Source organism: Montipora capricornis, chromosome 11, assembly GCF_036669925.1.
Source record: "Montipora capricornis isolate CH-2021 chromosome 11, ASM3666992v2, whole genome shotgun sequence".
Lineage (NCBI taxonomy): Eukaryota > Metazoa > Cnidaria > Anthozoa > Scleractinia > Acroporidae > Montipora > Montipora capricornis.
This window is the reverse complement of record NC_090893.1, coordinates 11,645,502-11,660,958: the sequence shown is the minus strand read 5'-3', so window position 1 is coordinate 11,660,958 and position 15,457 is coordinate 11,645,502. Positions and strand designations below refer to the sequence as shown.

The 15,457-nt window shown below is 39.9% G+C and overlaps 2 protein-coding genes and 1 pseudogene across 2 annotated transcripts in view; 2 read left to right on the top strand and 1 right to left on the bottom strand.

Moving 5' to 3' along the window:
- Positions 1–2,966, top strand: part of LOC138023080 (uncharacterized) — a 4,465-nt pseudogene extending 1,499 nt beyond the window's left edge.
- Positions 2,967–4,439: 1,473 nt separating this feature from the next.
- LOC138023079 (PHD finger protein 24-like) lies at positions 4,440–10,554 on the bottom strand. Its single transcript, XM_068870111.1, has 6 exons — positions 10,277–10,554; positions 9,185–9,308; positions 6,448–6,636; positions 6,159–6,237; positions 5,384–5,580; positions 4,440–4,784 (listed from the first exon to the last, which is right to left on the bottom strand). The coding sequence occupies exons 1-6, from the start codon at positions 10,552–10,554 to the stop codon at positions 4,440–4,442; spliced, it is 1,212 nt and encodes a 403-aa protein (XP_068726212.1).
- An 886-nt stretch (positions 10,555–11,440) lies between these two features.
- Positions 11,441–15,457, top strand: part of LOC138022965 (tetratricopeptide repeat protein 4-like) — a 15,921-nt gene continuing 11,904 nt past the window's right edge. Inside the window, exon 1 of the mRNA XM_068869996.1 lies at positions 11,441–11,594. Coding sequence (XP_068726097.1) covers positions 11,454–11,594 — 141 coding nt within the window. The 5' untranslated portion in view covers positions 11,441–11,453. The remainder of the gene's footprint in view (positions 11,595–15,457) is intronic.

Sequence of the window (15,457 nt, the reverse complement as noted above, 5' to 3'; positions counted from 1 at the left end):
TTACTTGAATAACCCCAAGAAAGGATGAGAGACAGCCTTTCCATTGCAGGGAATGAAACCTTTCACTGGAGGTATGAACAAAAAGCGAATTTTTTTAGGCGATTATACATTAAATTGACTTGTGAAACATCCAAAGACACTTTGATTTATCGGTGACCTCATTTCCTGGAAAATATGTATTGCGCAAAATTTTCTTTTGCAGCACCTCTAGAGACTCTCTGGTTCTCTAATATGGGAACGTTTTTTGCTTAAATACCAACCCTATCAAATTAATAATTAATTAATTAATTAATTAATCAATGAAATCAAAATTGTGCGTTGTAAAAAAGGGCAGTAAGAAAGTATGCATTCGCTTGAAAACTGTTACAGCGTTGTTCACACAGCTGTCAAATTCTGGAGAATCTCTTCTTTTGGCTCCCGTTTCCCTCATTTTGGTTGGGGCATTGAAACTATCATCATTGAACTATCAGACGCTACATCGTGGTTACAATTCCCGGCCATACCAAAACAAGAATCATCTTGAAATAACTGGCAAGATCATGCTGTTGTGTACTCAACCTATGATCACCGTCTCTGGGCGGTAACGTTATATTATGCCGTTGCCGGGATACACGTACAGGGATGGCGCAGTTGTGAGAGCACTCGCCTCCCACCAATGTTGCCGTGTTCCGTTGCCAGATCCGGCGTCATATGTGGGTCGAGTTTGTTGGTTCTCTACTCTGCGCCGAGAAGGTACCTCGGTTTTCCCCTCTCCTCAAAAACCATATTTGATTTGATTTGTCTTAATTGTTAATTCAAGTTACAGTGTCACCATTTAGTGCTCATCGAAAAAAACGACTAGACATTTAAATAAAGTTCTTTCCTTTCCTTTCCTATCCATAGAAGAGTAGAATGAAATTATCATATGGAATGATAAAAATGGGATTTCCCTAATTATCTTAACCTACACGTTCCCAAGGTTTTTTTTAAAATTAATACTGAGTCCGGAGATACAAGATAAATATTTTTCGTCGTGTGTTTTTTATCAGGCGTGGGAAAAGGGTGAAGGATGGAAGTGCAACCTCGCTCAAAATTGTCATCAGAGCAATCTTGTGGTCCAACCGAAAAGGGAAAAGCTATTCTTGTGGTACAACCATTTCTTGGACAAAGAAACTGGTAATTAAGTATTGTAATCAAGTACTTAATTCTTTCGTAATTCGTGGGTCATAGACCTAATGCTCTTCTCAGTTTTTGGCCCGTCATTCCGCTGCAATGGTCAAACTCTCTATTTATTAAGACTTCCTGAAAAAAAAAATGGTTCCGGAATTTAACAAGCTCCGCTTTAGTTCAGACAGATTAGGTATTTAAGAAAGACATAAAAGAAACTTGGTTGCCAACGATCGTACGACTCGGATGTGTCAGGGTGCCTTATAGTTTAGGCTAGACCACAATACCGTGGGCTGTCTTCGTCCTCGACACTTTCTGAGTCACCATTACAAATACATTCGAAAGAGCTTCCACCAAAGCGAATCTTCAAATATTTACAACGTCCATATATTATTTGGAATTGGTTTCAGGCTGAGTTTCTGAGTTTCTGTTGCAAATGATTGGTCGAGTCCATTGTTGTTTGAATCACTCCACAGAAGCGTTTAAATGGCTGTGTGACACCTCATAGGGAAGATATCTGTTTACAAACATGCTTTTGTTATTCAAATGAGCCAACTACAGGAACAAAAGACCTTTTGTTTCGACAGTCAATGAGACTCTGGTTGGCACATTTTCTTCTTCGGAGTCTTACAATGGAGGATATCATCTTCAAATGAAAGCCTAGGGTTCTTCTTATGATTAAAATTCTTAGTGATGTAAGGAGAGTCTACCTGCAAAAGGAATTTCAGTTGTTTGCTTGCATCATTCGAAAAGGCTTGAGCAAAAAAGACTGAGGCCGCAGCTTCGGCTGGAGGTGATTAGCCACGGTTCAGTGGTGTTCTTAGATTGGCAGGAAGGATACCTATCTTGAAAGAAAGTAGTTTAATAGTCTAATCTGAGTCTATTCGGATTAAAAATACGAGACAAAGTTATCAAACTTTGTTTAAAAGGGTGCCGATTGGCGTGAGGTGAAACAGTAATTACAACCTGTATGACATTTTGTTTAAAAGGTTGGCTCGGTGAACTCGATCAATTGGCTCAACATGGAGGGTGTGATGTTTTGGAGGCAACAAAGTGGGTTGCAAATCTCTGGCTGACTCTGGTTGGTGAACCAGGAACTGGCGAAGCTTTTAAGGGGTGGATCGATCACGGAAAAGACAGAGTAAGTTTCAACCTAGAACAAACTGGAGAGGGGAAACAGTGAAAACAGGTGCTGGAGGAGAAAAAGAAAAAGAAATGAAAGAAGATAAGAAAGAGGAAGAAAAGGAAAAGAAAGTAAAGGAGCAAGAGATCGACGAGAAAGGAAAAACAATTATGGATGCCAAGAGAGAAAGCGTTGATGGTTCGTATGATGTAAAACTAGAGCTGTAATTGAATACCTTGCATGCACTCACAAGTTTTCAAAATTCAGCGCACTGTTTTAGGATTTAAGGGGTATTTTTTGCGAGAATTAGGATGGTCGTTCAGGGTAGCAAAAGTAATTTTGAACTGTACCCCAAAGTTCAGGAACTGTGTTCAGTAGTTCTGTAGCCTACATGTACACGATAACATTGACAACCGAATAAGAGAGACTGGCAAATGGAGACTCAACTTTCAGACTCTTTTAACAATTCTGCAGTTTATTTCTGAATATTTGCAGTGAATCACGGCTGTACCCAATAAAGCTTTTTCAAGAAGACTGACATAATTACAGATATCATTCTCAGGGCCTTTCAACTTTCAATTTAAAAAAATAATAGGGAAAATCATATGCCCAGTGTTATATATGTATCAACAGGAAATGTCGATACATTTAATCATGTTTTGAAATAAATTTTTGTACTTCGTAACTTTGAACAAGACTTCTTTCCTCGAAGTGTTTTTCTTATTTAAGCAATAGAGGACTTTTTCGTGTTTACATAGCCTCGTCTAAACGCGAGGGGGAAATGCAGAGAATTCTCCACCTCCCCAAGTCCTTTATTGCTTTTCTAAAATATTTCTCAAAAATAACCCGACATATGAAGGAAAATGCTGGTTTTTTAACTTCTTGATTGAAATTTATTTCCTTGATAACACGCTCATATTTCCTACCAGCCAATCAAAACGCGCGTCTGACAACACATAACCAATCAAAATACGTGTGATGTCACATCCGTGTTTACATACTCTCATCTAAACACAGCTATTGACCAATGAGATTGCGCGTACTATCCTAATTATTTTGAATGACTTCTAATGAAGTTGTGAATAAGGGTCAGTTTATGTCCGCGAGAGGTAGTGTGTCACCAGATCTTTCTGTTCGGTACCAACCAGGTGACCTGTTCATTGTGTCTCTCCGTAACAACGGCAATATTTGTCTTCTACAAAAGCACTTGTAAAGACATTTCTTGCCGTGAAGAGCTGTAAAAAGATGAGTCCACAAAACTGAGACTTGTTATTTCTTCTTGACTTGTTGGCCATTGGAACAAAAAGAGAAACGAGAAGGAAGCTTCTCACATACAAATCCAAAAAGGAGCATTTTGCTTTTGCAAATCGTGAATATGTCTGCGAAGATAACGGCTTTGTTCACGACAGACAGATAACGACTTTGTTTTCACGACAGACACTGTCGTGAATTTAAGAAGTAATAATATGGGTGACAAAGTACTCCTTAATTTTTGGCGCGAAATTTCAGCGTTAATTTATAATTTCGCTAGGGAGAGGGTGATCTCGACATGGTCTTTGAGGACGTACCTGTATCAGTCGTTGTCCTGAAATCGACTGCCTGCTGTGAGTATCTGAAACCGTGAAGTTGAGTGAGTCTGTGGGAGTAGGATTGCTTTTCCCAACGGTTACTTGATTGGTACGATTATTGTGACACGGTTCAAACTGCTACCTCAAGGCAGCACCTATTGAGAAACGTCCGTTAACTTCCGACGCTCAAACTTTTGGACTACTGGTGAAAATTAATCGGTAGATTGTAGGATTTTGTTTTCATATTTTATTTTTCTTTTTAATTCTTCTTTGATTGGTCTTCAATAATGAAATTATTTAGTAGCACGTGTCACTTGGAACACATCCACTATTTTAAACAACAATTGAAACATATTACACTACTTGCTTCGACTTCAACTGAAGCGAAGAAGCTTACAATAACTACAGTAGTTCCCCTACTTGTCTTTATCATCTAACCAGTCGGTTTCTAATAAAATTTCGTTCTTGCATTACTTTGTCCACCCGGTCACGTTATGACGCTGACTGTCGTTTTGACAGAAGCTTGTGATCTGTTATGAAGCTTTAGGCAAAGGCTCTCTTGAAAACAGGCCATGTGATCATCATTGCAATAACTTCGTGAGCTAAGATTCCATTCGGGTAATATACGGCTTCAAGGAGCCAGTATTTGGCCGAGCGGCTAAGATATGCATTGCATGATCCTCTACGAATTCTTCCCATTTAACTGTGTCATACCACTGTTCAAGCAGAAGTCCATGGTGCTCTTTGTCGTCGATCCAATCTGACCCAAGCCAGTCCCAGATGGGGACTCGTTCAGGAGGGAGATTTATCAAGGAAAGGTACCATGTTTTAAATGCCTTTTTTGAAGATCCTCTGCTTATTTCTCCGCATCCATATTGGTCGTATTGTTTAAAAATTTCTCTAACTTTGAAAACTTCTTGTTTCGTCAAAAACGTAACAGGAATACCCTAAAAATGGTCAAAGCATCTTTGCATTACTCATAAATTTAAAGTGGCCTAGATGACGTTGACGTTCTACACAACTAAAAGATCCACATCGCGTCAATCATTACTGAATAAAATTGAGGCCAACGAGCAAAACACAGTTTAATCTTGCTCCTTTCTTTTAGAGGGCGGGGGGGGGGGCGGGGGGGGGAAGGCGCAGGGATGGCGCAGTGATGAGAGCACTCGCCTCCCACCAATATGGCCCTGGTTCGATTCCCTGACTCGGCGTCATATGTGGGTTGAGTTTGTTGGTTCTCTACTCTGCACCGAGAGGTTTTTCTCTGGGTACTCCGGTTTTTCCCCTCTCCTCAAAAACCAACATTTGACTTGATTTTGCTTTCATTGCTAATTTCAGTTTACAGTGTCCCCGATTAGTGCTCCAGCGCGTATAACGGCTTGGGTATCGACCTCCAGGTCCAAAGCTGATCTAGAACTTTGTCAGAGACAAACATCGATGGAGAGAGAACTTGAGCTCTCCTCGAATCATGCTTAACCCAAGTAATTAATTAAGTTAAATGTTAGTCAAATCTCGTGTAAGTTGTGTTCTTAATTACGTAGGTCACCTTCCTCTCTGTTAATTTTCTGACACACATGGGTATCAAATAATTCCACCAATCAATGAGTCCAGTTCCTTTTCTGTCCATATCTGCAAATGTCCTCTCCTCGATTTCCTTGCGATATCCTGGCATTTCCATTCCTGTTTCTTTGCGATAGCAGTCGCTCTGGTATGCGAGGTACTCTTCTCTATTTATAAGGGAATCTGAAATTGTTACATTAAAAAATCAGAGTTTGACTCCTTAAAACATCAACAAAACCGATATTACTTCTAGTAATAAAGGTGAGATATCAAGAACGATGATGATAATAACAACGGTGAGTAATCAACGAGGACATCGATGACGACGATTATGATGATGATAAATGAGAGCGAATGTCGAGGAGAGCAGCACTGGCGATCAAGACAACGTTTGTATGTGTGCTAATTTCCTGAATAATGTAATGACGGAAATGAATTCTCTCGACGTTTCATTCCCAGTGGAATGCGGGAACCTAATTAAATGACCTCACTCACATGAGCCACCATAAGTGCAGTGTTGGTCCCTCTAAGGTCATTGGTTTCTGACTCCTGTTTATTGCACTCAGATTTTTTCAAGTAGAATCGAAATCGATAAATATATACAGTTGGCCTTATCGGAAAAGCGCTAATTTTTCACGCTGATCGAGTTAACTCTTCAAGCTGTCCACCCAAACGAGTTCCCCCTGATCCCGCGCGAACAGTTTGCGCTTAGTTTCCCTCTCTTTCCCTATAAGACCAGTTACTAAAATTAACTGACTTACCTTGGTTTTTGTCAATGAAATCAAACGTCTCCATCATTTCAATCTTTTCTGTATCAGTTAAAAGACTCAATAAGTCCTCCTATCAAATCCGAAGTAAATAACGTCAGAGTGGATTTCTTGTATGCTGCATGTGAAGTGACATAACTGTTTCCGCATACGCTGAAAACTATAAGTTAATGGAAAAGGCGAGTTGATTGAAGGATATGGATAACTATGAGCACTGCCTGGCGTACATGTTTTGTAACACCTGTTGCAATTTATTTTTGTTACAGTACAACTCTATACTTACGCAGTAAAAACAGCTCCATCCTATGTCTGTCTTTGACAGCTCCAGTGTTTTGCGTGATAGACCTTGTGAAAGGTAACCACGGCTTTCCATGCAGTCTGTGTGGTAAATTCGTGGACATATCCGGCAGCGATTTAAAGGACTGTTCGTGTTCGATGAGCCACAAATATAACAGTGGCTCTCCCATGTAGGCTTTGAAAACAGACAAGAGTTATTTTAGACCATATCCCACTTTCATAAATGGAGATCACTTTTTCATCCTTTTTTATCCACGTAAATTAGACCTATTGCCCTCATTTCGGAACAAACATTCTTTTGAAATTTGCTCGTCGTAGCGAAGCTAGAAAGGCTCATCAACATTAAATCAAAATAATATTTTATTTGGCCACCATTATGAAAGTGGTATATAATCAGTCCATGTTCTTTGGTTAACTGAGTGACTGAATGACAAGCTCAATTGACAATTATTCCATGAGCGCGCGTTGAATAAGAGATGGTAAATACCCAACGAGGCGCGTAGCGTCGAGTTGGCTATAACCAGTCTCATAACCAACAAGTGCGAGTAGAATAATTGTTCTATTAAATTCAAACTCCAAAAGTTTGAAAGTACGAAATACGAGTGTGTTCAGATAGACGGAGGTTCATCACAAGAACATTTCTTACCTTATCGCGTACTTCCAAACGTCGGAATTGATCCAAACTTTCCCCAAAGACGTTTTTTTTCTTTGCTTTATTCAGAGATAAATTTCGCTTTCCGGCGAAAATAATTTTAGCTTAGCAATGCTCAGCGCAATCATTTGCCATGTAAGGGCGAACTAAGATATATGAGCTGATAACCAAGATTGAGTAAACCAATTAGAACACGCACGAGAAATGCATTCGCCGAGGTTGAGAATTTAATAATTAAGCTTAATTAATAATATCCCTTTGATTCCTAGCAGTGATCGGTACGTAAATCCCTCCACTTCACACAATTCAAGTTCCATGAAATGTCAGTCACACAGGTTTTGAGAATGACGGAAAAATATTATCAGTTTAGGAGATGAGGTCTTGATATAACACCAGATTCTCATGATTACGACAATGAACTATCAAAGGGTAATTTGAAGAGCTATAAATCCGAGGGATCCCATCCGACTGTAATCTCTAGTATGTGAATTGAACCATATGCACGAGGAAAAGAGAAAAGTCTTTGACCAGGGTGGAAGATCTCTATACTAGAGTTAACGCTCAGCTGGGTTTCCTGGAATTTTTAGCAGTACAAATTATGCATTGATGCTTACCTTTTAGCTAGTTAACTGGCGTACGAGGTCAATCCGAACAATTCACAAACAATCAGTCACACTGTTTTTAAGGGGTGTTTACATAATATCAGGGGACTTTCGTCCCAGAATGAGTTCATTCCGGTTCCCTCTGGAGAGAGGCATCGTGAGAGTAAAGTGTCTTGCCCAAGAACGCGACACAGTGTCCTCGGCCAGGGGCCGAACCACTCTCTGAGTCGAGCACACTAACCAAATGCATAAATGACGGCACCGCACCTCCCACAATCAACCCCTTTGGGTTAGAGTTAACCCTGAGCGACTGTTGTTTGATTCCCAGACCCTGCGTGAGTTTGTTGGTTCTCTACTCTGCTCCGAAGGGTTTTTCTCCGGGTACTCCGCTTTTCCCTCTCCTCAAAAACCAATATGATTTGATATGTATTAATTTGATTTTATTTGTGCACGAGCACACAAGCTGCCACTTCACAAAGTCTTTCGAGACTGTTCCGAGGGCCCCTATAACCGATGGCTCCACTAGGACTTCTACCTGCTGTATCCGCCGTACTTCAAAAGCTAACTCCTGGTGCCGCTCAGTCTTCCAAGCCTCAGTCGTCACAATATTCCGGTCATCCGGCACAGCTATTATCATTATTATCATTATTATTATTATTATTATTATTATTATTATTATTGTTATTGTTGTTGTTGTTATTATTGTTATTATTGTTAAATAAATCAGAGGGTTGCTGCCGAATGGATGCCAGGCAAACTGACTAAATGACCGACTGATGAACTAAATGATTAAACAATAATGATACTGAGTGTCTTTTATCACTGAGGTAATTGCCACAAGAGCTTAGTAGTGCTAATCCGGCAATGGAGCGGCCAGCAGTCGCTCAATAGGCCACTTCGGAAAATACCATAATACGCTTTGTCTGTCCCCCCAAATTTTGCATGAGCATTGTTTTTGTTTTCTCTTGGGACCATTGTAAGTCCCAAGAGAAACTGGGAACAATACTTATGCAAAATTTGGGGGGACAGACAAAGATTATTATGGTATTTTCCAAAGTGGCCTATATACCTGGTATGATCTTATTACATTTACATGGTATAAATTACAATTAAAATTACATGGTATAAAATTACAAATTACATAGTGTGAAAATGACCAAAGTAATTAAATTAATATGTCAAAGTGGTGGCCGCTCTTCGGATAAATTCTGGATAAGATGCCGATCTAACAACATCACCTGGTAACGCGTTCCATACAGGGCTTGATCTTACTATCACTGATAAATTCAGTGACTAACCTAATCACATATTGAACATAAAAACATAAACGAAGTTCTTATACTTGCCGTGAAGTCTTCATTGTAAGGGAGAACTTCGGCTTGGATCGTTGTCGAAGTATCAATTGAGCTTAATCTTCTCATAAAACGTACCGCATTAAACAACCTCTTAAAGCGGCGACTAGTTTTTACCGTACGTCCCTGTTGCACGGTCTCCTGTCTGCCGCTGTCAGCGCTTGCCGATACTCGTAATGCTGTCCAAGCCACATCTGTATCATTTATTGAGAGGATATGGTCGTGATCACCAACATTCACGCTGGAGAAACACAAGTAAAAGGAAAAGGTAAGGTCACTTCATTTAAGGTCGAAAAGGTAAAGTCACTTCTTTTAACGTCGGTACGAGGCTGAAGGAACTACCGACGCCCTTTATCCCCCTCCCTGTGTCAGTGCTCCATTTTACGGGAATTTAAGCTACAGCCACACGAATCAGAGAAAAGTCGAAACATACGTTGAAATCATAGAGAATCGAACTGGGGACGTCTTACTTCGATAGCCGCGCACTTAACCAACTGAGAGCTACGCCTGTTCTTGCAGGCGTAACCCTTGGTTAGTGTTATGGGGTTACAGATTTCACACATGGGTTGATAAGGCCTCGCACCAATCCTTGCCCTCTGTGCGACCCCTGAAGTCGATAAGCGCGATATGTGGTCTTCTCTGGTCGATGGACTACCCTGCTCAGGGAGCCATACAGCTGACCCCAGTTAAATGACATTTCTTATTTTGCACAGCGACAGGAGTCCACCAAATTTTCAGAAACTAAGCTATTTTCAACGAGTTTTAAAAAACGTTTCGGATCGCAGTGACCAATCTCAATCCAAGGGGTATCAGTTGATCCTGAAAGGTTTATGACTGGTTGAAAAGGTCTCGTTTCTTAAAATAATTCGGTCTGTTAAACGCCGTGACGCAAAGCTATATAGAAGTTGTTCTCCTCTGGTCGTGGGCTCCCACCAGACACCGGAGTGGCTAATGGCTTTCCAGCTGATTACCAGAAAGTGCGGCTCTAAATGACAATCATTTGTTAGCAGTAATCCTAAAAAGTGTGAGACCTTTAAAAGAGCCTAAACAGGTCGTTTTGGACAGTGAACTATTTATAGTACAGTCTAGCTCACCCTCTTTTCGGATACCGAATAATATGTGTACTTTCGTGGGAAAATATCCTGTGATGAGTTTTGACACACATTTTTATCTGAAAGTCTGGAACCAAAATTATACGGAACTTTATACCTGTGTACAAACTTCAAGACTTCTTTTTCTGAATCATTTGTGGATGATTGTTCTAGTGTTTCATCTATTGAGGCAAGCTTTTGTGATTTTATACCATTTGCAAAGTACTTCCGTTCATATTCCCCTTGCAAAATATGATCTGCTTGGTCTGTTGTTGACTCCCGTCTTCGTCTGGCTTCATTTGCTTTGGCTTTAAAAGCTCCTACGGCTCTAACAGTGACAATAAGTGGTGCGGGATCAATTTTCTTCTCCCTCCCGCCATGTACCACGTTTCCCATCTCCTCCTAATCATGCCTGTTTTATTTTAATTTTTGCATATCGAAAATTACGCGCTTAATTAACACGCAATAATGACCAATAATTGATTATGGCTCCTGCTACAACAACATTTTTCGAGAATTAAATTAGAAGACCCTATTGTCTTTATGGCGTTACCATAAAGGTGGATTTCCACTGTCGCGTAAATCTTACGTAGGTTACGCACGTGAATTTCACTGGCTTCAAGTGCGTGAATAAAATACAAGAGATTGTATGAACTGATTGCGTTTAACGTAAAAGTTGAGAGCGATTCAACTTTTACGTTTTACTTAAACCATTCATACAATTTCTTGTATTTTATTTACGCACGTAAAGCCAGTCAAATTCACGTGCGTATTCTACGTAAAACTTACACGACAGTGGAAATCCAGTGATACGGGACAAAGAAAACTTAACTGCAGAAATTACAATTTAAAATAAAACTGTAAAAAACGCACGGTGAATTACATTTCTTCCGGTAGAATGAAAAGTTAGGTTGAGGTTTGTCAAATAGAGTTAACAAACAGAACAACAGTCTAGCGACAGTTCAATAAGTTCAAAGGGATGATGTCTGTTGCCAAGGAACCTTCAATTCTTGGTCTCCTTAAAGTAGAGAAACCTTCAAGGTATGTTCTTTTCAAAGACTTCTGATTTCTTTTGTTTCAACGGGCTCTCCATTTCATTCTCAAAACTTCTCATCTCGAGGTGCTTGCTAGCCTGCGAACGCAGACGTATTTCTGGAAAAGTTTTCACGCGGAAAGAAGCAATAACCGGAAATACGTTTGACTTCCCTAGACTAGGCGCAATTTGCAGTCCAAGCCAGGGGTCTAGATATGCCGGAAATACTATTTCCCAGGCTTTGTGATTTGTACCGTGCAACATGGCCGACAAGAAGGCAGAGTCGGCAAAGAAGAAAGCGGTGGAGCTGGATAAGGAAATTGACGACTATATAGAGTCTCTCAAAAAGAAATCGGGTGGTAAAAAGCGAGAACCTGCATTTACAGAGGACAATTGGGAAGAGGTTAGTTATTGCCCCAGCTATGTTGCTGGGATCTTGTACTACTAGATCTCACTTTACATTAATTGTATACAAAATTAATGTAAAGAACCTGTGAAACTTACTGAAGATGCATATTTATATTTATTAAGTGCGCCAGTGGCTCATTTGGTTGAAAATTGTGTATACTTACGGTCTTATCAAACGAACCGAAAAAAAAAAAAACAGCTGAGTAAGATGTGCTGCCGTTGTAATGCACTAGTCAGTGGAAAGCCCCGCACCCCCATACCCGGGAAATAGCGGGGCATTAGACCAGGCCTGCCTTCTAAATGAAGCAAATTCCCCGCTATGCGGGGCAATTTCGTACGTCAAAACCAAACTTTTCTCCCCCGCACCCGGGACGATAGAATACTTCCAAAACTATAAAGCACAATGTTGACCAAAATTAATATACTTTAAGAATTTTTACCTCAAATTAAACTTTGACAAACATGAAAATCAACAATGCAGTCCATTTCTCATAAAGCCCAAACAAATCTACCTTGAGTTACAGATTTGGCGTTCCAAACTTTACAATCTCTCCAAAAACAGTAATATTAATCACTGGGTTTAGCATAGCCCAGAAAATGGGAATAAAAATACCAGATTCTGACTACACTAACACGAGACATTGAAAGTGAAAGTTTATTGCGGATGCGTCCGTCAGTCATCAGATGTACAATGTATCCTGACACAGACCTTTAGAAGTTACATCTGTTGTTTCTAGGAAATAGAAACAGTGCTACGCCAGATACGAAAAACCACTAAAAAACGTCCACCCTTTAGACGTGGCCAAAAAATATGTGGAAACGTGTTCCTCATCTAATGCAGCAGCACAAGACCCCGAGGAAAGCGTACGACTGATCAATATACAAGAAATACATTACAAGATAAACTCTCTCATACAAAAATTACAAAAGAAAAAGAAAATCGAGCGAACGCGACGGCTGACGGACCTAGAATGTCCTAAATCTCCCACGCAAAGCCTACATATTCCTACCACATCCCATAACAACCCGTGAACCTCTCAATCGTGCCGTCAGAATAATAATTTCTGACTAATTTATTCAAACATCAGAAATTACTCTTTCCTTGGTGTCAAAGCCATTAAGATAGCAACAGCATAAGTCCAAACGTGCATTTGACAAGCATAATCAAGCAAAAATTTCTGTTTGACATATGAATTGTAAAGATAAGCTTCTTTTGTTATTTCGCCTCTATGCATAAGCATACCCAATCTAAAGTACACTCAACCGACTGCAATGGTCCACTATCACAACAATTCTCAAAGAGCTATACAAATTTCACTACGGAAATGGCTTATTATCAAAATTTTATGGCCTCATAATCCAGCTACATTTTGCAAATAACCAAGAAATTACCAAGATAAGACAGTAAATCCCCTATATGGAACGTTTTCACTCACGTGACCAGCAGCCATATTGGATTAATTACTGAAACAAAGAAAGTATTTGCATACAAATAGAGTTCAAATCCCAGAGGATTAGCTTGATACACCATCATGGCCGCCATTCCTTTGTTTTGGAACACCAACATGGCCGCCGTGACGTCATGTGAAAACGCTCTATAGGCCTTATACCCAAGTTAATCCCTCTTACATGGTGCCCAGTTCTTCCGAGGATGTTAGTCGCGCGAAGCGTGGACTGCCCAAGCGATTTTTTCGAAAACTACCTGAGACAAATGTTTTCTGCACTCTCAGCTGTCTTTTTGTTCGGCTGGGTCTTCGTTTGCTTTGTGCTCTTTGGCTGTTCGTTATTTTGCCGTTTATTCGGAATTAATAAGCAAACCGCAACGGCAACGAGTACAATGGCTGTGTAGGCGAGGGTTATAATTCTGTTCATTTCATTACCTTTCTTTACAAAACAACAACGCGAAATGACCACATTCTGCATATTCGAGAAAACGTGATCTACGACGGCTAACTTTAAGAATTTCTTTTCGAATTTTGACGCTGTCTCACATATTCTGTTTGGGATATTTCTGACAGTGGTAGATAAACTGAATGTTGTCTCCGGCGTTCTTGCCATTTTTCCTTAAACTGCTTTTTGCCGCCTTAGCGGCGAGCGTCTATCTGCACTTTCGACAATATGGTTGCGCTGTGTTTCGGCGAATGTTCGCTTAGCACTCGTGTTTCTACTCATTCCTCTGCCGTTCATTCAGTTGTTGTTTGTGCAGGGCAAATGTGTCTCTTATTTAAACTCCTATTAAATTTTCGAAATGTATTAAAACATAGCGAGAGCCGAAGCTACTTTGCTTGTAATTTAAAATATCAAAGAAATCCTCACAGCGTTGAAGGGTTTTCCTTCGATTTGAAAGTAAAAGAAAAGAAACATAAACAAATCCTCCTCGAAAACATCCGCGCAACGCGCGAGTAACATCCGCGGAAGAAATGGGGACCATGTCTAAAAATAACTTAAGAGGGATCACCTTTGGTAGAAAGCCTATAGGGGGTATTCTCCCTAAGCCATAACTCGCTGACTGACTGGCTGGCTCAGTTGGTTGAGTGTCGGAAAAGTGTACAGGAGGCTGTAAGTTCCACTCACGCGGGACCAAAACTTATGGTCTTAAAATAACTCGGGAAAAAGTGCTGCCTTTGTAATTATAGCTGCAGATGGTTAGATTTTCAAGTGTTTTAAGATGAGGAATATAAACCATAGATTGCATCTCAAAACGCTTGTTCGTAAACTCAGTGGGGTGGTAAAGATCCCACACACTATTCGATAAGAGCAGCCCTGGCACGTAGTTCTTGGTGTTGTGGTCTGGCCTGAATGCATCCCCAATTAACACTATAGGTGCTAGAATGCCTAGACATGTACTGTAGACAACGATTCTGATTGATGGATTTATTAATTGAACTCAAAAGGGACTTTGCCAAGTGCTATGACATGTACGTATGTAGAAAAAAGGAGATAAAACATTAAGTACTGTAACTTCAACTTAACTCATTCTCTTCAATGAAAGATATAACAGCTATGGTGGTCTGGGTGTACGGCTTACTTTAGGTATTTTTTAGCCTTTTCTTTATCCCTAAGTTTCACCATCCTCTTTTCTCCTTACGCCAGTGTGCACTTAAAGCCATATTCCTGAGTTTCATGGTTAGTAATGTTTACACCAAGAAAAAAACATTATTATTTTTAACCCATTGACTCCTGGTGGTTCCCCATTGATGAGTAAAATCATCTGGCGTTAGACAGAGTAAAATAAGCACTAACTATGGCTGGTTTAAGGGTGAAAGGGTTAAGCATAAGTTCATTTTGTAAAGTAAAACAAATAGACATAGTTCTTTAAAGCTCAAATTATTATCATTCCTCTCTGCTAGCCTCAATATTTTTTCAAGGGACTGAAAGAGACCCTGTTTTTGTCCATCATTTGTCCATCCATGATTGGAAACAAAACAAACTGATTATTGAAAGAGATTCTTTTGGTTTTGAAATAGATGATTGGTGGAATCATTTAATTCCTTTGACTAACACTGGGGAAAAGATAACACTGTGCAGGCCAATGTTCATGTTAGCACCATTTAGTGTGGATTAGAATGTAGACCTGGTTCATGTGTACTAGTACTTTTATTCATTCATACATGCTCAAAAGGAAATACAGTGTATTTGTACATACAGTGTAGACGACCGACCTGTTGCAGAATACGGAAGAAAAACAAGACTCTGCTGACACCTTTTATCTGCAGAAGACTTCACATTGGGTTCAAACCATCAAAACAATAATTTTAGAAGTAAATTATTTTAATCATGCTTCTAGTAGTTCGTCTGTAGAAGTCAAGTAAAAAAGTCCTGTATCAGGCTCATAGTTTACATACTCCCAGGGGCTAA

Bases quoted from the DNA above. Each gene is read 5' to 3' on its own strand.
- LOC138023079 (XM_068870111.1), bottom strand. From the start codon at position 10,554: ATGGGAAACGTGGTACATGGCGGGAGGGAGAAGAAAATTGATCCCGCA. The intron at 6,238-6,447 runs GTAAGTATAGAG...CGGATTTGATAG, and splicing joins GATGGAGCTGTTTTTACTGC to GAGGACTTATTGAGTCTTTT. The intron at 5,581-6,158 runs GTAAGTCAGTTA...TAACAATTTCAG, and splicing joins TTTCATTGACAAAAACCAAG to ATTCCCTTATAAATAGAGAA.